Source organism: Staurois parvus, unplaced genomic scaffold (genome assembly GCF_062004578.1).
Source record: "Staurois parvus isolate SC_StPar_1 unplaced genomic scaffold, SC_StPar_1.0 ptg000223l, whole genome shotgun sequence".
NCBI lineage: Eukaryota > Metazoa > Chordata > Amphibia > Anura > Ranidae > Staurois > Staurois parvus.
This window is the reverse complement of record NW_028318019.1, coordinates 304,408-329,353: the sequence shown is the minus strand read 5'-3', so window position 1 is coordinate 329,353 and position 24,946 is coordinate 304,408. Positions and strand designations below refer to the sequence as shown.

General features: G+C 47.9%; 1 protein-coding gene across 1 annotated transcript; it reads right to left on the bottom strand.

Moving 5' to 3' along the window:
* Window positions 1-917: 917 nt before the first annotated feature.
* LOC149460635 (uncharacterized) lies at window positions 918-24,680 on the bottom strand. Its single transcript, XM_089679402.1, has 4 exons — window positions 24,589-24,680; window positions 18,525-18,723; window positions 11,309-11,450; window positions 918-3,389 (listed from the first exon to the last, which is right to left on the bottom strand). The coding sequence occupies exons 1-4, from the start codon at window positions 24,678-24,680 to the stop codon at window positions 1,891-1,893; spliced, it is 1,932 nt and encodes a 643-aa protein (XP_089535528.1). The 3' UTR covers window positions 918-1,890.
* Window positions 24,681-24,946: the final 266 nt, after the last annotated feature.

Genomic DNA, 24,946 nt, shown 5'->3' with positions numbered 1-24,946 from the left:
CATTGGTCACCAATGTAAGGGACCACTACACTGACCACTGATATAAGGGGGTCCTTCTCCCATTGGTCACCAATGTAAGGGACCACTACACTGACCACTGATATAAGAGGTCCTTCTCCCATTGGTCACCAATGTAAGGGACAAATACAATGACCACTTGGGATGATCTCTGGGTTTAGTTGTCGGAGAGTAGGGATGAGACGACAGTACAAACCAAACTTTGCCTGTTCCGGTCCCGTGTTTTGCAGGAGCCGATCATCACATATAGAAGAGACATTTCTACCACTTCTATATATAACAGCTTCCCGCTGTCACTGGTGCCTGAGGAAGACATGGAGGGTACAGCGGCCACACCCCCAGGAATCAGTGGTGTCATTGGGAATCCCTGCCATGTAAGGAAGGGGGCGGGGATAGAAGTGACATCACTGACCAAATATGGTCACTGGTCACATTTGGGTAATAAGGTCCCACCATCCCTGTCCCTTCACTTATGTAGATGATGACAGTTTAGGGAGCTGTCATTGGGCTGGTGCTATTGTCGGGTACTATATACCCCATATTCATTCACATGGGGGGATGGTATATGGGGGCCCCCTGTTATTAACGAGGGCTTCCAGAATCCAAAATGACCCCCACAGCCACTAGCCAAGGAGACAAGGAGCTATGCCTGGGGGAATCCTCCTGGTAAGGTGACCCCCCTGGTAAGGTGACCCCCATGTTGTGGACATGTGGCCTGGTATGGATCAGGAGGGGGGACACACTACAGCCCCCCTCTGCACTCTGTATGGTGGGCTGTATACGATATACTGCTGACCCCCGCACTCTGCCCCGTTATTGAAGGGTGTGAGGTGTCACCGAGGAGCAATGTTCTATATTGAAGTTTGCCGTCATTGCACCGACACACACAATAGTTTTTGTTCAATAAATGTTTTATTATAATTTTACATTTAACAAGATTGAAGCATAAAAATCAGGAAATAGTAAAGGAAGAAATCCGATTGGTCAGGAAGATCCCTTGTCTGGAATGTGGGGGCGGAGTCATTATTATTGGTGTACAATACAATACACAACGTGTTCCATTATTATAACAAAGTATTGTAGAAAAGATCCCAACATGGAAAATGGGGGAAAGGAGGAAATAAAGGCGGATATGAAGGGGAATCTGTGTACGGGGAACACCTTAACAATCACCACCATTTTATTCTCCAGGGCCTCTGATGTCACAGAATAGATGTTTGGGGGTTTATCTCATCTTCAGGACCAAAATCTGCATTTTCCCATGTGTGCAAAATCATGCAGAAACAGCTCTGGCAGTGAGAGGGTTAATGTGGGCTAGATGGGATCCCTCTGCTGGGGTGACATTAGAGCTCCCCCTAGCTGCAGCCTGGTAATAACATTGCTGGGAGGTCTCTTCATTTCTCTGCTCCATACTTCCCGTCTTTATAGAAACGTCTCCTGACATTTGGGGGTCTATTCATAGAATGTTTGTATAGCAATTCCCTCAGTGAGAGTTCATGTGCATTCCTCCTGTGTGAATGGGGGAACCAATGTTATTAGGATCACATCTGAGCTGCTGGAATGTCTTCCATTGATGGAAAATTGATTGAAAACTTCTTCTCCTGCCATCAATGGCCGACCCGGTCCCACACTTAATCCATGTCTTTGGGGGCCTCTGATCTCCTTATGAACTGTTTCTTGCATGATGAAGATCAGCCATGGAGTATATCTGAGGTGTATATCAGGGTGTGCTTCTTCCCCACATGAGAGCTGGGATGTCCAGCAACATTCATCTAGAAGACATTTCCCGCACTCAAGGCACTAATACACCTCCAGGGTTGTGTGGGATCCCTGATGTACAGGAAGACAGGACTTCAGTGAGGAACATTTCCCTCACTCAGGACAGAAAAGTGGCTTCTTCCTCGTGTGAGATTTCTGATGTTTGGAAAGATGGGACTTCCGTGAAAAACATTTCCCACACTCAGGACAGGAATATGGCTTCTCCCCCGTATGACATCTCTGATGTGTGTAAAGACTGGACTTCCGTGAAAAACATTTCCCACACTCAGGGCAGGAATACAGCTTCTCCCCTGTATGAGATTTCTGATGGTTGTAAAAATTGCACTTCACTGAAAAACATTTCCCGCACTCAGTACAGGAATATGGCTTTTCCCCTGTGTGAGATCTCTGATGTGTTTGCAGACTGGACTTCTCTGAAAAACATTTCCCGCACTCAGAACAGGCAAACGGCTTCTCCCCTGTGTGAGATTTCTGATGCCTGTAAAGAACAGACTTCACTGAAAAACATTTCCCACACTCAGGACAGGAATATGGCTTCTCCCCTGTGTGATATCGCTGATGTGTGTGAAGATAGGACTTTTTTGAAAAACATTTTCCGCACTCAGAACAGGCATACGGCTTCTCCCCTGTGTGAGATTGCTGGTGCCTGTGAAGAATACGCTTCTCTGAAAAACATTTCCCACACTCAGGACAGGAATATGGTTTTTCCCCTGTGTGATATTTCTGATGTGTGTGCAGACTGGACTTCTCTGAAAAACATTTCCCGCACACAGGACAGGAAAATGGCTTCTCCCTTGTGTGAGTCTTTTTATGACGATTAACACGGAATTTAGAAGGAAACCATTTCCCACACTCAGGACAAGAATACGGCTTCTCCCCTTTGTGAGATCTCTGATGTGTGTGAAGACTGGACTTCACTGAAAAACATTTTCCACACTCAGGACAGGAATACGGCTTCTCCCCTGTGTGAGATCTCTGATGTGTGTGAAGGCTGGACTTGTCTGAAAAACATTTCCCACACTCAGGACAGGAATACGGCATCTCCCCCGTGTGAGATTTCTGATGTCTGAGAAGAATAGAATGATCTGAAAAACATTTCCCACACTCAGGACAGAAATACGGCTTCTCACCAGTGTGAGTTCTTTTATGCACATTAAGATTGTATTTAGTATGGAAACCCTTCCCGCACTCAGGACAGGAATACGGCTTCTCCCCCGTGTGAAATCTCTGATGTGTGTGAAGACTGGACTTGTCTGAAAAACCTTTCCCGCACTCAGGACAGGAATGCGGCTTCTCCCCTGTGTGAGATCTTTTATGCACATTAAGGTGGGATTTATAACAGAACCCCTTCCCACACTCAGTACAGGAGAAGCTCTTCCCTGTTGGAAGGCCGGCCCGGTCCCGCAGAGTCTGAGGTTCCTCAGGATACGAGGAATCCGATGGTCCATCTACACTGGGTGGTGCCGGATGGACATTGGATGGAGCCGGGTTTTCTCCTGGACTATACTGTGTGATGTCCTCATCTTCTACTTTCCAGTCTGGAGACAAAGTGAGACAATCCTCGGAGGTTTTCCTCATCTCCCGGCCATGGACTAAAATACAAAGACAAAGAGGATTACTAGACAGGAGCTGATTGGTTCCCCCAAACCAGGACTCCGCCCACATCAGGCAGCTTGGTCTCCGAGGAGCTTACAATTCCACCCTCAAGGGAACTAGGAAATGGCTCCTCTGATCTCCTACCAGGTCATTTCTTTATTCATGGACCTTAGTCAGAGAGTGAGGAAACAACCAGAACTGTCTTTTATAGGAGGGACAGTGATGAGGGGATTATAGGACGAGGGTCCCCACCCCCTCTATCACTCATCGCCATCTTCCCAACACAAGAAGTACTGCACTTCCTTATTTAGTCCATGATTTAGTCATGAAGAACAGCGGGGCTGAGCCCCACCAGAGGTCAGAGAATGAGGATGGGGGGAGAACAACCAAGATGAAGACTGGACTGATCCTGAAGACCACCATCATTGGGGTATTGACTCCTCCCTCATTATCACTTTCTGTTTAAGGGTCCAAAGTAGGAGGATGTTATCACATTATTATCACCATGTAAAAGTCTGTACTCCAATCACATCATCCGATATAAAATGTCCATCTGGGAGGAATGTACAACATAGAGTATATAGTGCAGGGGTCAGGAGTATGTAATGTACAACATAGAGTATATAGTGCAGGGGTCAGGAGTATGTAATGTACAACATAGAGTATATAGTGCAGGGGTCAGGAGTATATAATGTACAACATAGAGTATATAGTGCAGGGGTCAGGAGTATGTAATGTACAACATAGAGTGTATAGTGCAGGAGTCAGGAGTATGTAATGTACAACATAGAGTATATAGTGCAGGGGTCAGGAGTATGTAATATACAACATAGAGTATATAGTGCAGGGGTCAGGAGTATATAATGTACAACATAGAGTATATAGTACAGGGGTCAGGAGTATGTAATGTACAACACAGAGTATATAGTGCAGGGGTCAGGAGTATGTAATATACAACACAGAGTATATAGTGCAGGGGTCAGGAGGATGTAATGTACAACATAGAGTATATAGTGCAGGGGTCAGGAGTATGTAATGTACAACATAGAGTATATAGTGCAGGGATCAGGAGTATGGAATGTACAAGTTATATAGTATAAGGGTCAGGACTCACAGTATTAGTATTCTGTAATCAGTGGAAGCTTAAATGTTTACTGTAGACAACATGTAGAGGTGAGCTGGGATTAAACCATCATGAAACCAGTTAGATTGGAGGTGAGCAAATCCTTGGACAGAGGGGTGGTTGTGGACGTGGTATACTTGGACAGACGGTTGGCGGTGCATGTGGTATACTTGGACAGAGGGGTAGTGGTCAACGTGGTATACTTAGACAGAGGGGTGGCGGTGGGCGTGGTATACTTGGACAGAGGGGTGGCGGTGGGCGTGGTATCCTTGGACAGAGGGGTGGCGGTGGGCGTGGTATCCTTGGACAGAGTGGTGGTGGTGGACGTGTATACTTGGACAGAGGGGTGGTGGTGGACGTGGTATATTTTGACAAAGAGGTGTCAGTGGATGTGTTATACTTGGACAGAGGGGTGGCGGTGGACGTGGTATACTTGGACAGAGGGGTGGCGGTGGACGTGGTATACTTTGACAAAGAGGTGTCAGTGGATGTGTTATACTTGGACAGAGGGGTGGTGGTGGACGTGGTATACTTGGATAGAGGGGTGGCTGTGGACGTGGTATATTTGGACAGAGGGGTGGTGGTGGACGTGGTATACTTGGACAGAGGGATGGCGGTGGACGTGGTATACTTGGACAGAGGGGTGGTGGTGGATGTGGTATACTTGGACAGAGGGGTGGTGGTGGATGTGGTATACTTGGACAGAGGGGTGGTGGTGGATGTGGTATACTTGGACAGAGGGGTGGTGGTGGATGTGGTATACTTGGACAGAGGGGTGGTGGTGGATGTGGTATACTTGGACAGAGGGGTGGCGGTGGACGTGGTATACTTGGACAGAGGGGTGGCGGTGGACGTGGTATACTTGGACAGAGGGGTGGCGGTGGACGTGGTATACTTGGACAGAGGGGTGGCGGTGGACGTGGTATACTTGGACAGAGGGGTGGCGGTGGACGTGGTATACTTGGACAGAGGGGTGGCGGTGGACGTGGTATACTTGGACAGAGGGGTGATAGTGGACGTGGTATACTTGGACAGAGGGGTGATAGTGGACGTGGTATACTTGGACAGAGGGGTGATGGTGGACGTGGTATACTTGGACAGAGGGGTGATAGTGGACGTGGTATACTTGGACAGAGGGGTGGCAGTGGACGTGGTATACTTGGACAGAGGGGTGATGGTGGACGTGGTATACTTGGACAGAGGGGTGGCAGTGGACGTGGTATACTTGGACAGAGGGGTGATGGTGGACGTGGTATACTTGGACAGAGGGGTGGCAGTGGACGTGGTATACTTGGACAGAGGGGTGATGGTGGACGTGGTATACTTGGACACAGTTCCCCACACACAACTAATGTGTAAGGTAAAGTCTATTGGCTGGAACAATGCAAATGTAAATGGATAGAAAACTGACTGAAAGATCGTATTCAGAGAGTAGTGGTTAATGATTCATACTCTGAATGGTCCAGGGGTGTCAGTGGGGTACCCCAAGGTTCAGTGTTGTGTACCCAAAGGTTCAGTATTAGTGGGGTACCCCAAGGTTCAGTGTTATTAGTGGGGTACCCCAGGGTTCAGTGTTGTGTACCCAAAGGTTCAGTATTAGTGGGGTACCCAAAGGTTCAGTGTTATTAGTGGGGTACCCAAGGTTCAGTGTTATTAGTGGGGTACCCCAAGGTTCAGTGTTATCAGTGGGGTACCTCAAGGTTCAGTGTTTTTGTTGGGTTCCCCAAGGTTCAGTGTTATTAATGGGATACCCCAAGGTTCAGTGTCATCAGTGGTGTACCCCAAGGTTCATTGTTTGTGGGGTGCCCCAAGGTTCAGCATTCTCAGTGGTGTACCCCAAGGTTCAGTGTTATTAGTGGTGTACCCCAAGGTTCAGTGTAATTAGTGGGGTACCCCAAGGTTCAGTGTAATTAGTGGGGTACCCCAAGGTTCAGTGTTATTAGTGGGATACCCCAAGGTTCAGTGTTATTAGTGGGGTACCCCAAGGTTCAGTGTTAATAGAGGGGTATCCCAAGGTTCAGTGTTATTAGTGGTGTACCCCAAGGTTCAGTGTTATTAGTGGGGAACCCCAAGGTTCAGTGTTATTAGTGGGGGACCCAAGGTTCAGTGTTATTAGTGGGGTATTACGGGGTTCAGTATTATTAGTGGTGTACCCCAAGGTTCAGTGTTATTAGTGGTGTACCCCAAGGTTCAGTGTTATTAGTGGTGTACCCCAAGGTTCAGTATTATTAGTGGTGTACCCCAAGGTTCAGTGTTATTAGTGGGGTACCCCAGGGTTCAGTGTTATTAGCTGGTTCCCTCCCGGCCTATGGCCAGATGGTGGCCGGGTGAGCTCCTCGTGCCTCCGGTTGGAAGCCAAATGGCATCCTTCTAGGCATGCGCAGTTTGCATGCCCACAGAGCCACGCAGTGGTGCAACCTGTCACCGGCCATATACCTTGGACACGGCCAATGACAGATCTGTGTACTGGCTCCTTTGTCAGTACCATGTGACCTGCTGTGACCAATCACTGCAGGTCACATGACAATTGTATACAATGGATGGCTTCATTTTCTTCCCAAAAGAAGATCAAAAATTTTGAAAAAAAAAAGTTTTTCTTTGTTTCTGTTATAAAAGTTTGCAAATAAATAATTGTTCTTCATAAATTTAGGCCGAGATGTATTCTGCTACATGTCTTTGGTGAAAATAACCCAAATTAGGATTTAGTTTGTAGGAAAGTTATAGAGTTCACAAAGTATGGGAGATATCTGAAAATTGATCAATCCTGAAGTACTGACAGCCAATCTAATTTCTTGAGGTCCAAGAATGTCAGGACAGTACAGATATCCCCCAAATGTCAGGACGGTACAGATATCCCCCAAATGTCAGGACGGTACAGATATCCCCCAAATGTCAGGACAGTACAGATATCCCCCAAATGTCAGGACGGTACAGATATCCCCCAAATGTCAGGACAGTACAGATATCCCCCAAATGTCAGAATGGTACAGATATCCCCCAAATGTCAGAACAGTACAGGTATCCCCCAAATGTCAGGATGGTAAAGATATTCCCCAAATGTCAGGACAGTACAGATATCCCCCAAATGTCAGGATGGTAAAGATATTCCCCAAATGTCAGGATGGTAAAGATATTCCCCAAATGTCAGGATGGTAAAGATATCCCCCAAATGTCAGGACGGTACAGATATCCCCCAAATGTCAGGACGGTACAGATATCCCCCAAATTTCAGGACGGTACAGATATTCCCCCAAATTTCAGGATGGTACAGATATCCCCCCAAATGTCAGGATGGTACAGATATCCCCCCAAATGTCAGGACGGTACAGATATCCCACAAATGTCAGGACGGTACAGATATCCCCCAAATGTTAGGATGGTACAGATATCCCCCAAATGTCAGGACGGTACAGATTTTCCCCAAATTTCAGGATGGTACAGATATCCCCCAAATGTCAGGACGGTACAGATATCCCACAAATGTCAGGACGGTACAGATATCCCACAAATGTCAGGACGGTACAGATATCCCCCAAATGTCAGGATGGTACAGATATCCCCCGAATGTCAGGACAGTATAGATATCCCCCAAATGTCAGGAAGGTACAGATACCCCCCAAATGTAAGGACGGTACAGATATCCCCCAAATGTCAGGAAGGTACAGATACCCCCCAAATGTAAGGACGGTACAGATATCCCCCAAATTTCAGGATGGTACAGATTTTCCCCAAATTTCAGGACGGTACAGATTTTCCCCAAATGTCAGAATGGTACAGATATCCGCCACATTTTATTTGGGTACAGTGTTGTATGACTGCGCAATTGTCATTCAAAGTGTGAGAGCGCTGAAACCTGAAAATTGGCCTGGGCAGGAAGGGGGTAAAAGTGCCCGGTATGGAAGGGGTTAGTGGGATATTACGGGGTTCAGTGTTATTAGTGGGGTACCCCAAGGTTCAGTGTTTTTAGTAGGATACCCCAGGGTTCAGTGTTATTAGTGGGGTACCCCAGGGTTCAGTGTGATTAGTGGGGTACCCCAAGGTTCAGTGTGATTAGTGGTGTACCCCAGGGTTCAGTGTGATTAGTGGGGTACCCCAAGGTTCAGTGTTATTAGTGGGGTACCCCAGGGTTCAGTGTTTTTAGTGGTGTACCCCAAGGTTCAGTGTTTTTAGTGGTGTACCCCAAGGTTCATTGTTTTTAGTGGTGTACCCCAGGGTTCAGTGTTATTAGTGGGGTACCCCAGGGTTCATTGTTTTTAGTGGTGTACCCCAGGGTTCAGTGTTATTAGTGGTGTACCCCAAGGTTCAGTGTTATTAGTGGGGTACCCCAGGGATCAGTGTTGGGACCCTTACTTATTAATATATATATAAACAATATGGGGTGTGAGATTATAAATCCCATTCCAGTCTTTGCAGATGACACCAAGCTGTGCCGGGGAATAACGTCCTTACAGGATGTCTCCAACTTACAAGCCGACCTCAATGCTCTGTGTAATTGGGGGGCTATGGGGCCAATGAGGGCTAATGGTGATAAATGTAAGGCTCTGCACTTGGGGGGGCTAAGAATATGCATCATACATACTAGGGGGGTACAACTGGGGGGGCAATGGTGGAGAAGGATCTGGGGGGGGGGGGTCAATGGTGGAGAAGGTTCTGGAGGGAAATGGAGAAATATCTGGGGGTCAATGGTGGAGAGGGATCTGGGGAGGTCAATGGTGAAGAAGGATCTGGGAGGTGAATGGTGGAGAAAAATCTGGGGGGCGAATGGTGAAGAAAGATCTGGGGGGCCAATGGTGGAGAAAGATATGGGGGGCCAATGGAGGAGAAATATCTGGGGGGGTCAATGGTGAAGGATCTGGGGGGGTCAATGGTGGAGAAGGATCTGGGGGGGTCAATGGTGGAGAAGGATCTAGTAGATCACAAGTTAATATTGACATGCAATGCCAAGCTGCGGGTTCTAAAGCGAACAAAATCCTCTCTTGTATTAGGAGAGGTATAGACTCCAGAGAGAGAGATATCACCCCCCCTCCCCCCCGGTACAAATCATTAGTAATACCTCATCTGGAATATGCAGTTCAGTTTTGGGCTCCAATTCACAAAAAGAACATTGGGGAACTGGAGGAAGTACAGAGAAGGGCAACCAAACGGATACGAGGCATGGAGGAGATCAGCTATGAGGAAAGATTAGAGGAACTGAATGTATTCTCTACTGAGAAGAGGAGATTAAGGGGGGATATGATCTCCATGTATAATACATAAGGGGGGATATGATCTCCATGTATAATACATAAGGGGGGGATATGATCTCCATGTATAATACATAAGGGGGGGATATGATCTCCATGTATAATACATAAGGGAGGATATGATCTCCATGTATAATACATAAGGGGGGATATGATCTCCATGTATAATACATAAGGGGGATATGATCTCCATGTATAATACATAAGGGGGGATATGATCTCCATGTATAATACATAAGGGGGATATGATCTCCATGTATAATACATAAGGGGGATATGATCTCCATGTATAATACATAAGGGGGGATATGATCTCCATGTATAATACATAAGGGGGGGATATAATCTCCATGTATAATACATAAGGGGGATATGATCTCCATGTATAATACATAAGGGGGGATATGATCACCATGTATAATACATAAGGGGGATATTATCTCCATGTATAATACATAAGGGGGGGATATGATCTCCATGTATAATACATAAGGGGGATATGATCTCCATGTATAATACATAAGGGGGATATGATCTCCATGTATAATACATAAGGGGGGATATGATCTCCATGTATAATACATAAGGGGGATATGATCTCCATGTATAATACATAAGGGGGATATGATCTCCATGTATAATACATAAGGGGGGATATGATCTCCATGTATAATATATAAGGGGGGGATATGATCACCATGTATAATACATAAGGGGGGATATGATCTCCATGTATAATACATAAGGGGGGGGATATGATCTCCATGTATAATACATAAGGGGGGATATGATCTCCATGTATAATACATAAGGGGGATATGATCACCATGTATAATACATAAGGGGGGGTTGCTGTAGGAAAGTCCTGGATTCTTTCTTGGATACACAGAATATAACTGGATATAACATTTATAGGGAAAGTTGATCCAGGGAATATCCGATTGCCTCTCGGGGGTCAGGAAGGAATTTATTCCCCTGCAGGAGGAGATTGGATCGTGCTTTGCTGGGTTTTTGCCTTCTGGTGGATCAGCTGTGGGTGTCGGATTATAACTTTTATTTTTAATGGTACAACTAGATGGATGTCTTTTTTCAGCCAGACTAACTATGTAACTATGTAGGTCCCACACCGCTGCCTCCCATCTCCTGAGACTGCACTCAGTGACTTGGGTCTGAGACACTACAGACATATCCCTCCACCCGGCACAGCCAGCAGATAACAGAGAAGGTCCCCTGGAAGAGTCAGGCACAAGGCAGGAGACCCCAGTCACATGTCCTGGGTGCCTACATTATGCAATGCTTATAGGAAAAATCAACATTTTTCTGCCAGCTGAACCCCAGAACCTCCATAAATCCAGTCTAGATACATAAATTGTGTCTGCAGCACAGAGAAGGAAGATTATCCGAGAGAAATCCAGGAATACAGGACGGGGAACACAGCTCAGGAAAGTGACCAGGGGATTACAGGCTGATATCACCCAGTCCCCGCCCTACTCTGGACCAATCAGTGAGCAGTATGGGTGGAGGAATGGATTTAGTGTTCATGACCCACCTGTGCTGATCTCTGTAGGAGTGTCCTCCTCTATAAATGTCCCCGTTATTCCATCCTCCTCCATAGACTGCTGATCATCCCTCACATACGCCTCTTCTTCTTCTGCTTTCACCTCAAATTCTATATCGATTGGATCTCCACTCTAAATCAAGGAAATGAGAGAGAATATCATCTGTAAAATGTAAGGTCACATAAAATATCCACACATTGTCTCTATGAGTTCATGTTCTAGATGCTCCATCCCACCAACCTTGCAATGGGGAGGGATGGTGTGACCTTCCTGTGTGGAATCCCGGGAATACAGAGGACGGGGACATCTCTCTGGTGGGTTCCTGGTATTAGGTGGCTCCATCATATCCTTGTGTCCTTCTGAAAACTCCTCCATCACTCCATACTCCTCATCCTCCTCTTTATACTCTTCTTTAACATCAATATTATCATCCCCGAGGATTCCACTCTGAAAGATATAATAAAACATTCATTGTAACAAACATGCTGTGTATAAATCACAACTACCAATAATTGTCATCATCTACCTGATGATGGTGAGGGATGGTGTGACCTTCCTGTGTGGAATCCCGGGAATACAGAGGACGGGGACATCTCTCTGGTGGGTTCCCATGACTGGATCCATCTGTAGGAAACACACACACTGACTGAATCCATTGTTTCTATGTGTTTATCAGATGATGGGGGATCTAGGTGGATCCTCCGTACTGCTCTCTCCTTTACAATAAAGTCTCCTCTTACCCGGTGATGTGAGGGGCGGCTGATTGTCCATCATGACGTCCTTGTAGAGATCCTTGTGTCCTTCTAAATACTCCCACTCCTCCATGGAGAAATAGACAGTGACACCCTGACACCTTATAGGAACCTGACACACACAATGATACAGTCACCATCCAGACACATCCCTTGTCTGTTACTGGAGAATGTCCCAGAATTCCCGGCACCGCTCACCTCTCCTGTCAGCAGCTCAGTGATCTCTCTGGTGACTTCTAGAATCTTCTTCTTCTTTCTCTCTTCTATCAGGGAGGGAGGTGGAGGCAATGTGATGTCATATGATCTCCAGACTTCACAGGAGGAAAACTCTACATCTGAACACAAATAGTAAAATCAAATGATATTCCCAGAATCCTCCTCACCTCTCCATTCAGGTCTGTTTTAGTGAAGCTCCACTTCAGCGCTTAGTATATGAATTCTGACATCATTACATAAAATGAAGGATCAACAATTCTGCTTTGGTTGTGAGGATGCAAAGTGTCCATCCACATCCTAAGAGCATGGGTTAAAAGAAAGAAGAGCTGGATGGAGGGAAATAGGGAGGAGGAGCTGTGAGATCAGTATGATGTCATAGGATTCTCTGACTCTGGTTGGAGGGACATTGGGAGGAGGAGCTGTGAGGTCAGTGTGATGTCATAGGATTCTCTGACTCTGGATGGAGGGACATTGGGAGGAGGAGCTGTGAGGTCAGTGTGATGTCATAGGATTCCCTGACTCTGGATGGAGGGACATTGGGAGGAGGAGCTGTGAGGTCAGTGTGATGTCATAAGATTCTCTGACTGTGGTTGGAGGGACATTGGGAGTTGGAGCTGTGAGATCAGTGTGATGTCATAGGATTCTCTGACTGGATGGAGGGACATTGGGAGGAGGAGCTGTGGGGGCACTCTATGAGGTTTCTGTACATTGCTCCCAGGTTCATCCCACCTCTCCAAACATGAAAGATGAACTTTGTCTTTGGACTTGCCAGGACACATCATATTTCTCATTTTAGATGAATATCTGAGACTTGGATCATTATGAAGAAATATGGTTTCAGGACATTATTATTATTATACAGGATTTATGGCGCCAACAGTTTGCTCAGCACTTTATAATATAACGGGAGACAATACAGCAACAATACAGTTCAATACAAGAGGGTTAGGAGGCCCTGATCCCGGGAGCTTACAATCTAGGAGGGAGGGGCTAGTGGTACAAATGGTTGTAACTGTGGGGGATGGAGTGGTTGGAAGAACAGAAGATTACATTATTAGCTGAGGACAGGATAGGCTTCCCTGAAGAGATCGGTTTTCAGAGATCGCCTAAAAGTGAGCAGAGTAGGCGATAGTCTGATAAATTGGGTTAGAGAGTTCCAGAGGATGGGGGAAGTGCTGAAGAAGTCCTAGAGGTGAGCATGGGAGGAGGAGACAAGGGAGCTAGAGAGCAGAATGTCATGGGAGGAGCAGAGAGTACGGTTTGGGTGATATTTAGAGACAAGATTGGTGATGTAATTTGGGGCGGAGTTATAAATGGCTTTATATGTTAATGTTAATGTTTTGAATTGTATCCATTCGGCAATGGGAAGCCAGTGGAGGGATTGGCAGAGAGGGGTGGAAGACATTGAATGGAGGCTAGTGGAGGGATTGGCAGAGAGGGGTGGAGGACACTGAGTGGAGGCCAGCGGAGGGATTGGCAGAGAGGGGTGGAGGACACTGAATGGAGGCCAGTGGAGGGATTGGCAGAGAGGGATTGGCAGATACAGAATGGTTAGTAAGGTGGATAAGTTTGACAGCAGCATTCATGATAGACTGAAGAGGGGATAGCCTGCGATGAGGTCGGCCAATGAGGAGGGAGTTACAATAGTCAAGGCGAGATATAACAAGGGAGTGAATAAGTTGCTTAGTGGTTTCCGAGGTTAAGAACGGGCGTATCTTGGAGATGTTGCAGAGGTGAAGTCTACAAGATTTGGACAGTGATTGGATTTGGGGCTGAAAGGACAGATGGGAGTCTAGGATTACACCTAGTACCCTGGCATGAGGGGAGGGACTGATGGTTGTATTATTGATCTTGATGGAAAAATCAGGGGAGGGGGCAAAGACTGGGGGGAATACTAAGAGCTCAGTTTTGGAAAGATTGAGTTTGAGGAAGTGGAGTGACATTGTCAGGGATCTGGGTATGACCAGAAATGTGTGGTAATACAGGCGTAGTCAGGGCTGGAGAGGTGGAATGGTCAGGCAGGCCATATGGTCCTGTAATGCACCACCTGGCGGTACCTCAAGAAACAACGGAATAGGATTCCCCAGAGCATGGAGTCTAAGTCCCAGTCTGTTTGTTCACCAATCCCCCTGATGGTGGGGTTGGACTTTGAGCAGACAGAGACCAGGTCGCGGCCCATGAGTACACCCACCCATGGTAGAGGGATCTGCCAGAGGTATATTCTGGAGAAGAGCCTGACGTGAAGAGGCGGATGAGTACGTGCAGGATGTATGGATGGATGGCTGAGCAAAAGCGTGGTCAGACAGGCCGGGTCGGTAACGGTGGGGACAGCGTGGTACAAGGCAGCAGGCACAGAATAGTTGGGTCACTCGCCGGGTCAGTAACAGGAGATCAGATCCAATGGGGGTATCCAAAAGAAGTCAGACAGGCCAGGGATAAGGGCAGGAGAAGTCAGCAGATCGGATAGGCAGATATGCAGGCCAACAGGTACAGGGGCTTATGGGAAACAACACCAAGGAACCGACTGCAGGCCTGACCATTGCTTAAATACACCTCCTGCAATCAGCCTCAGGTGATGGCTTGATTGCAGGAGTGAGACTCTGGCTGCTGAGAGCATCCGCTGGCCAGCCTTGGTACTGCAGCCCACAAGGCAGGTGAGTCCCACCACCATTGGCGAGTCCATTCCTGACAGACATCAATGCCAATATGTCACTCAGTAGGTTAGTAATGTGAGAGGAGACTGAAGGGGTGAGGTGAGGGATAGAAAGATAGATTTGTTTGTCATTAGCATAGAGATAATGGGAGTTTATTAAGTGACCAAATGAGGAGGTGTAGATGGAAAAGAGAAGGGGTCCAAGGACAGAACCTTGAGGGATCCTTACAGAAAGAGGGAGTATAGAGGAGCAGCCAGAGTTATAGGAAATGCTGAAGAAGCGCTGTGATAGATAGGAGGAGAACCAGGAGAAAGTGGAGTCTCTGAGGCCAAGAGAGTGGAGTTTTTTGAGGAGGAGGGGATGGTCAACAGTATCAAAAGCCACAGAGACGTCAAGCAGTAACAGTACAGAGTAGTGGCCATTGGTTAGGATGAGTATGGAGTAGTGGCCATTGGTTGGGATGAGTACGGAGTAGTGGCCATCGGTTGGGATGAGTACGGAGTAGTGGCCATTGGTTGGGATGAGTATGGAGTAGTGGCCATTGGTTGGGATGAGTACAGAGTAGTGGCTATTGGTTGGGATGAGTACGGAGTAGTGGCCATTGGTTGGGATGAGTACAGAGTAGTGGCCATTGGTTGGGATGAGTACAGAGTAGTGACCATTGGTTGGGATGAGTACGGAGTAGTGGCCATTGGTTGGGATGAGTTCTGAGCAGTGGCCATTGGTTGGGATGAGTATGGAGTAGTGGCCATTGGTTGGGATTAGTATGGAGTAGTGGCCATTGGTTGGGATGAGTATGGAGTAGTGGCCATTGGTTGGGATGAGTATGGAGTAGTGGCCATTGGTTGGGATGAGTATGGAGTAGTGGCCATTGGTTGGGATGAGTATGGAGTAGTGGCCATTGGTTGGAATGAGTACGGTGTAGTGGCCATTGGTTGGGATGAGTATGGAGTAGTGGCCATTGGTTGGGATTAGTATGGAGTAGTGGCCATTGGTTGGGATGAGTATGGAGTAGTGGCCATTGGTTGGGATGAGTATGGAGTAGTGACCATTGGTTGGGATGAGTATGGAGTAGTGGCCATTGGTTTTAGCAGTTAGTAGATCATTAGTGAGGTTTAGTAGGGCAGTTTCAATGGAGTGTAGCGAGTGAAAGCCAGACTGTAAAGGGTGAAGAAGGTTGTTGTCGGTGAGGTGGGAGCTCAGGGGATTGTAGACTAAGCGTTCTAGGAGTTTAGAGGGAAATGGCAGCAGGGAGATGGGTCTTAAGTTGTTAAGGTTGAAGGGGTCCAGGGAGGGCTTGTTAAGTATGGGAGTGATGTGCGCATGCTTTAGAGGGGAGGGGAAGGCACCAGTAGAGAGGGAAAGATTGAAGATGTGAGTGAGGGAGCATAGGATGGAAGAAGAGGGTGACCGTAGTAGTTATGAGGGGACAGGATCCAGGGGGCAGGTGGTGAGACGGGCTTCTGAGAAAACCTTAGTGACCTCTTCAGTAGTAGCGAGGTCAAAATGAGGAAAGTGTTGAGGGAGGTTTAGTATAAGGTATGCTAAGTGGGATGGATGTCTGTGCAGTGGAGAGGCCCCTACAAATTGCATCAATCTTGTTTTTGAAATGATTTGTAATCTCATAAGCAGTGAATGAGGTGCTAGGTGGAGGTTGAGCTGCTTGTACTGGGTGGAGGTGGAGAAAGTAGAGAGTTAAAAGTGGAGGAGAGACAACAAGGACTGGATGACAAGCTATTAATAAGAGTGACAAAGTCGGCTTGTTTGGCAGCATGGAGGGAGGAATTGTATGTGAAGAAAGCAGATTTATATCGGTTGAATGCTTGGTGGGATTTGGTTTTACGACACAATCGCTCCAACGCACAACTATGTAATTTAAGATTTCTGGTGTGGTCAGTCTGCCACGGATGTAATGGTCGGGGCCTGATGCTTCGTGTTGTTAGAGGAGCAAGTGAGTCCAGTGTGGATGACAGTGAACTGTTGTAGACAGCAGTGGCCAGGTCAGGGCAGGACAGGGGAGAGATTCTGTCATAGAGGAGGTCAGTTGCAGAGTGGAAAGGAGCCGGGTTCAAGTTGTGAAGGTTTCTGCGGGTAATTGTTTGCTGCTTGGAGGGATAGGTGATTGAAGATGAGGAGACTGTGAAGGTGATGAGATTGTGATCAGAGAGAGGAAAGGGGGTGTTTGTGAGGTTGTAGGGAGTGCAAAGATGGGAGAAAACAAGGTCTAATGTATTCCCATCAGAGTGAGTGGAGGACGGTATACATTGTGTTCAGGACATTTACTACAAATGACATTTTTCTCTCTTTCTTCCTATTTGAATCTTATAAAACAAAGACATAGATATTCCAATCCCCCTAAATATCCCCCCATCCCCCGCCACTAATTAAAGTCATAAAATCCATTAGTATAGACTGATGAGGTGAGAAGGTGACACCTCTCCACAATGAGGAGAATGTTCCGGCCCCGGAAGTGGGGGAATGTTCTGCCCCTGAAGGGGTTAATCTGGGTTCCCACATTATATATGTGTGTATCATCATCTGCTGGAGATAAAAGACGTCACAGTGACTATGGAGGAAGAGGACAGACATGACTATGGAGGAGGAGGACAGACATGACTATGGAGGAGGAGGACAGACATGACTATGGAGGAGGAGGACAGACATGACAGGGGGTTATTGGGTGTAAATAGGAAATAACATCTTCCTACCTGCTCTGCTGCATCTTCCAGCAACATCTCCGATATGGTTCCTGTCTGTACCTGACATCACTTCCTCTATGTACCTGACATCACTTCCTGTGTGTCTTCCATAGAGACTTCCTGTCTGGGTAGAAGTGAGATCCCCACCTTGTGGAGCTCAGAGGAACTGCAGCCCCGAGAAGCGTCTGGTAGTGTGACCCCGGCCTTGTGCTGGGTGTGTATGGACTGTAGATCCTTATAGAGGGGTCACCTCCACTCCCACCAAGGGGGACAGAAATATATGACTGCCTAGTCCAGCCTTTCTCAGCCAGGGGTTCCTCCAAAGGTTTCTAGGGGCTCCTTCAGCAATGAACAATTCCTGTCTCTTAGTAACAATTGTCATCAATGATCTGTAAAATCCATTTCTTGGAATACATCACAGGACACGAAGCATCTTTATAAATCCTTCCTAACACTGTTATGCCCACCTACAGGTGATCGGACATTGGCAAACAATAGACAGGACGTCCCCTTGTAGAGCAGATCTCCGACATAGGAAAGGTTTGTAGCAAGCCATAGCCCATAACAGGAGGGGACGGATCTCTGGGATTCCTGAGGGACTCCAAGAAATGGATTTTACAGGTAAACCACAAAATGTCATTTTCTTTGTCGCACATCACAGGACACAGAACATCTTTTACATTCCTTACTAACAGGGATGTCCCACCTAGAACATGAGGGGAGGACAACAAGCCAACAGGTCCCAAAAAACAACCAGAAATAGGAAAGAACCTCATGCAGCTGCCTGCAATAACCAATGTGTCCAAAGGGAAGAGTCCTTAGTGACTGTAACATCCACCTGGTAACATCATAAAGAGTGCACCGAAGACCAGGTAGAGGCTTCACCAACATGATACACTGAAGGTAGGTAGTGTCATCCCTTATAAAGGGGGAACCTGTCCTTTCATACTGGAAACTGGAGCAACAAGCCGACAAATTCAGGGAATAAACGTAGACATGGAAGCTGCGGGATCCTTCTATTCGGTCCTCAGGAGCCACAAAGAGAAATCCTGTTGCCAAATTGCGGCTGTCAACTACAGGTAACCTGATAGACAAATAAATACCCAAAAACCTATTCCCCCAGTTACTGAGCCTGAGGGCAAAGGAAGGTAATACACTGTCCTGGCTGAGATGAGGGTAAAGGAAGGTAATACGCTGTCCCGGCTGAGATGAGGGTAAAGGGAGGTAATACGCTGTCCCGGCTGAGATGAGGGTAAAGGGAGGTAATACGCTGTCCCGGCTGAGATGAGGGTAAAGGGAGGTAATACGCTGTCCCGGCTGAGATGAGGGTAAAGGAAGGTAATACGCTGTCCCGGCTGAGATGAGGGTAAAGGAAGGTAATATGCTGTCCCGGCTGAGATGAGGGTAAAGGGAGGTAATACGCTGTCCTGGCTGAGATGAGGGTAAAGGAAGGTAATACACTGTCCCGGCTGAGATGAGGGTAAAGGAAGGTAATACTCTGTCCCAGCTGAGATGAGGGTAAAGGAAGGTAATACGCTGTCCCGGCTGAGATGAGGGTAAAGGAAGGTAATATGCTGTCCCGGCTGAGATGAGGGTAAAGGGAGGTAATACACTGTCCCGGCTGAGATGAGGGTAAAGGAAGGTAATACGCTGTCCCGGCTGAGATGAGGTAAAGGAAGGTAATACGCTGTCCCGGCTGAGATGAGGGTAAAGGAAGGTAATACGCTGTCCCGGCTGAGATGAGGGTAAAGGGAGGTAATACGATGTCCCGGCTGAGGGTAAAGGAAGGTAATACGCCGTCCCGGCTGAGATGAGGGTAAAGGGAGGTAATACGCCGTCCCGGCTGAGATGAGGGTAAAGGAAGGTAATACTCTGTCCCGGCTGAGATGGGGGTAAAGGGAGGTAATACGCTGTCCCGGCTGAGATGAGGGTAAAGGAAGGTAATACGCCGTCCCGGCTGAGATGAGGGTAAAGGGAGGTAATACGCCGTCCCGGCTGAGATGAGGGTAAAGGGAGGTAATACACTGTCCCGGCTGAGATGAGGGTAAAGGAAGGTAATACGCTGTCCCGGCTGAGATGAGGGTAAAGGAAGGTAATACGCCATCCCGGCTGAGATGAGGGTAAAGGAAGGTAATACGCTGTCCCGGCTGAGATGAGGGTAAAGGAAGGTAATACGCTGTCCTGGCTGAGGGTAAAGGGAGGTAATATGCTGTCCCGGCTGAGATGAGGGTAAAGGGAGGTAATACGCTGTCCCGGCTGAGATGAGGGTAAAGGGAGGTAATACATTGTCCTGGCTGAGATGAGGGTAAAGGAAGGTAATACGCTGTCCTGGCTGAGATGAGGGTAAAGGAAGGTAATACACTGTCCCGGCTGAGATGAGGGTAAAGGAAGGTAATACGCTGTCCTGGCTGAGGGTAAAGGGAGGTAATATGCTGTCCCGGCTGAGATGAGGGTAAAGGGAGGTAATACGCTGTCCCGGCTGAGATGAGGGTAAAGGGAGGTAATACATTGTCCTGGCTGAGATGAGGGTAAAGGAAGGTAATACACTGTCCCGGCTGAGATGAGGGTAAAGGGAGGTAATACGCCGTCCCGGCTGAGATGAGGGTAAAGGGAGGTAATACGCTGTCCTGGCTGAGATGAGGGTAAAGGAAGGTAATACGCTGTCCCGGCTGAGATGAGGGTAAAGGAAGGTAATACGCTGTCCCGGCTGAGATGAGGGTAAAGGGAGGTAATACGCTGTCCCGGCTGAGATGAGGGTAAAGGGAGGTAATACGCTGTCCCGGCTGAGATGGGGGTAAAGGAAGGTAATACGCTGTCCCGGCTGAGATGAGGGTAAAGGAAGGTAATACGCCGTCCCGGCTGAGATGGGGGTAAAGGGAGGTAATACGCTGTCCTGGCTGAGATGAGGGTAAAGGAAGGTAATACGCTGTCCCGGCTGAGATGAGGGTAAAGGGAGGTAATACGCTGTCCTGGCTGAGATGAAGGTAAAGGAAGGTAATACGCTGTCCCGGCTGAGATGAGGGTAAAGGGAGGTAATACGCTGTCCCGGCTGAGATGAGGGTAAAGGAAGGTAATACACTGTCCCGGCTGAGATGAGGGTAAAGGGAGGTAATACGCTGTCCCGGCTGAGATGAGGGTAAAGGGAGGTAATACGCTGTCCCGGCTGAGATGAGGGTAAAGGGAGGTAATACGCTGTCCCGGCTGAGGGTAAAGGAAGGTAATACGCCGTCCCGGCTGAGATGAGGGTAAAGGGAGGTAATACTCTGTCCCGGCTGAGATGAGGGTAAAGGGAGGTAATACGCTGTCCCGGCTGAGATGAGGGTAAAGGGAGGTAATACGATGTCCCGGCTGAGGGTAAAGGAAGGTAATACGCTGTCCCGGCTGAGATGAGGGTAAAGGGAGGTAATACGCCGTCCCGGCTGAGATGAGGGTAAAGGAAGGTAATACTCTGTCCCGGCTGAGATGAGGGTAAAGGAAGGTAATACTCTGTCCTGGCTGAGATGAGGGTAAAGGGAGGTAATACGCTGTCCCGGCTGAGATGAGGGTAAAGGAAGGTAATACGCTGTCCCGGCTGAGATGAGGGTAAAGGAAGGTAATATGCTGTCCCGGCTGAGATGAGGGTAAAGGGAGGTAATACTCTGTCCCGGCTGAGATGAGGGTAAAGGAAGGTAATACGCTGTCCCGGCTCAGATGAGGGTAAAGGGAGGTAATACGCTGTCCCGGCTGAGATGAGGGTAAAGGGAGGTAATACGCTGTCCCGGCTGAGATGAGGGTAAAGGGAGGTAATACGCTGTCCCGGCTGAGATGAGGGTAAAGGGAGGTAATACGCTGTCCCGGCTGAGATGAGGGTAAAGGAAGGTAATACGCTGTCCCGGCTGAGATGAGGGTAAAGGAAGGTAATACTCTGTCCCGGCTGAGATGAGGGTAAAGGAAGGTAATACGCTGTCCCGGCTGAGATGAGGGTAAAGGGAGGTAATACGCTGTCCCGGCTGAGATGAGGGTAAAGGAAGGTAATACGCTGTCCCGGCTGAGATGGGGGTAAAGGGAGGTAATACGCTGTCCTGGCTGAGGGTAAAGGAAGGTAATACACTGTCCCGGCTGAGATGAGGGTAAAGGGAGGTAATACTCTGTCCCGGCTGAGATGAGGGTAAAGGAAGGTAATACGCCGTCCCGGCTGAGATGAGGGTAAAGGAAGGTAATACACTGTCCCGGCTGAGATGAGGGTAAAGGAAGGTAATACTCTGTCCCGGCTGAGATGAAGGTAAAGGAAGGTAATACACTGTCCCGGCTGAGATGAGGGTAAAGGGAGGTAATACGCCGTCCCGGCTGAGATGAGGGTAAAGGGAGGTAATACGCTGTCCCGGCTGAGATGAGGGTGAAGGGAGGTAATACGCTGTCCCTAATGAGATGAGGGTAAAGGAAGGTAATACTCTGTCCCGGCTGAGATGAGGGTAAAGGAAGGTAATACGCCGTCCCGGCTGAGATGAGGGTAAAGGGAGGTAATACGCTGTCCCGGCTGAGATGAGGGTAAAGGAAGGTAATACTCTGTCCCGGCTGAGATGAGGGTAAAGGGAGGTAATACGCTGTCCCGGCTGAGATGAGGGTAAAGGAAGGTAATACGATGTCCCGGCTGAGATGAGGGTAAAGGGAGGTAATACGCTGTCCCGGCTGAGATGAGGGTAAAGGGAGGTAATACGCCGTCCCGGCTGAGATGAGGGTAAAGGGAGGTAATACGCTGTCCCGGCTGAGATGAGGGTAAAGGAAGGTAATACGATGTCCCGGCTGAGATGAGGGTAAAGGGAGGTAATACGCTGTCCCGGCTGAGATGAGGGTAAAGGAAGGTAATACGCTGTCCCGGCTGAGATGAGGGTAAAGGGAGGTAATACGATGTCCCGGCTGAGGGTAAAGGAAGGTAATACGCTGTCCCGGCTGAGATGAGGGTAAAGGGAGGTAATACGCCGTCCCGGCTGAGATGAGGGTAAAGGAAGGTAATATGCTGTCCCGGCTGAGATGAGGGTAAAGGGAGGTAATACTCTGTCCCGGCTGAGATGAGGGTAAAGGAAGGTAATACGCTGTCCCGGCTCAGTTGAGGGTAAAGGGAGGTAATACTCTGTCCCGGCTGAGATGAGGGTAAAGGGAGGTAATACTCTGTCCCGGCTGAGATGAGGGTAAAGGAAGGTAATATGCTGTCCCGGCTGAGATGAGGGTAAAGGGAGGTAATACGCTGTCCCGGCTGAGATGAGGGTAAAGGAAGGTAATACGCCGTCCCGGCTGAGATGAGGGTAAAGGGAGGTAATACGCTGTCCCGGCTGAGATGAGGGTAAAGGAAGGTAATACTCTGTCCCGGCTGAGATGAGGGTAAAGGAAGGTAATACTCTGTCCCGGCTGAGATGAGGGTAAAGGGAGGTAATACGATGTCCCGGCTGAGGGTAAAGGAAGGTAATACGCTGTCCCGGCTGAGATGAGGGTAAAGGGAGGTAATACGCCGTCCCGGCTGAGATGAGGGTAAAGGAAAGTAATACGCTGTCCCGGCTGAGATGAGGGTAAAGGAAGGTAATACGCTGTCCCGGCTGAGATGAGGGTAAAGGGAGGTAATACGCTGTCCCAGCTGAGATGGAAAGGTACAAACCCCTTTAGATAAAAAAAATAATAAATAAAAAGCTAAGGTAAAAAAGCCATCTTTGTGAAAGAACAAAGGATACAAAAGGAAGGTCCTGAATGGACTCAAACAGAGAATTCTGTAAAAACAGAAAGAGATCCCATAGAAACAATGACAGGCTGACCGGAGGAACAACATGCAGGACATCTAGTACCAACGCATGCAACTAGAAAGTGTAATGCAATCAGCCCCTGAAAGAAGAGACTGCCAAGGCTGAAATCTGACTCTTGATTATACACAAGGCCAGGCACACATTCACCCCCCACCCCAAGAAGGAAACCAAGACACGGACCAAAACAAGGAGGAAACCTCTTAGGTCAACAAAACGCTAAATATGATTGTAAGGACCTGCGGGAAGTCTCCCTAAGTTAGAATTCCTAGCCTTCAAAAGAGCAGAAACAACAAAAGGCCTAGGTACTTCTGTCTCTCAAAACTTTTTTGGCTGCAATAGTCAATCCAGTATGCCCACTGACACCATAAGGCTGGAAAAATCAGGCTTTGTAACAGCAGGGCTTGACTATCTGGAGATCCAAGGACTTGTGTAGAATCAAAGAAAAAACATGAAGTAAGGAGGGGAACAGTTCCAAAATTCTAAGGCCTGGTTCACACTGCAATGAACAGCTGCCAGAGGTCTTTTCCGCTCAGCCTTTGGGTTGGGTACATTTCCCTTGCCGTACCATCTGGTAGCCTGGTATATGAGGGATTCCTAGATCACAGGTGATGAGTGAAGACCATATAGTAAGAATCCAAATCCACGGCATCGCTCCCACCCTGCACCTCCTAATGGACCATCCAGGTGATAGCACTTGTAGCCCGTCTCTTCTCCAACATGATATCATGAATAGGAACAAAAAGATGAAGAGCTTCACTCTTCAATTAATAATTGTAATTCGCTTCCTCTTGATATTTCACTCTGTTGATGATGACATAACTCTATACACATGATCTCCTCCTGATAAACAAAACTCCCGAAATATGTTTCACCCCAATGGGCTCTCTCACATAGAGTAGGGTTGGGGCCACTCTATCCTTGTGAACGAGCCCATTGGGGTGACACACAGAATAAAATATGAAGAATGGGCTGATTACGGAGTGTGACTCTTCATCTTCTTGTAGACGGTATAGTCACAGATGAGAACACAGGAGACCAAGTCCATATCTCATGCTTCCTAATTTATAGAGATAAGTATGGGGGCTCTAACCCTATCCAATCACCTCTGGGGGGTGTTCCCTCCTCAGCCCTGGGGTTGGTTCTGTCTTCTGAAGGTGCCATGGGCAACATGGACTCACCGTTTCTGGTGTCTGAGTTGGCGATGTGATTTCCACCAGTGTCTGATCACAACATATTCATTCACAGCATGGCTGTCATGAGCAGACCCCATGGAACCATGTTGGGGGCCCCTCTGGGATTCTGTACTCCAGAAACATACCATTTTATATAAGAAGGATAATCCTTTGCAGCCAGTGAGGAGCCCAATGTGCACAAATCTCTTCTCCCCACTGGGGTCGTAGTCAGCACATCAAAATATTTCCTTTGACGCTCAGTGAGGTGACAGATCATTCATCCGTATCTATGTCTACAGGGATGTCAGATCATTATTGCCATCTAGGTGTTCATTCCTCCAATCTTCACACTCCAGAGCCGACT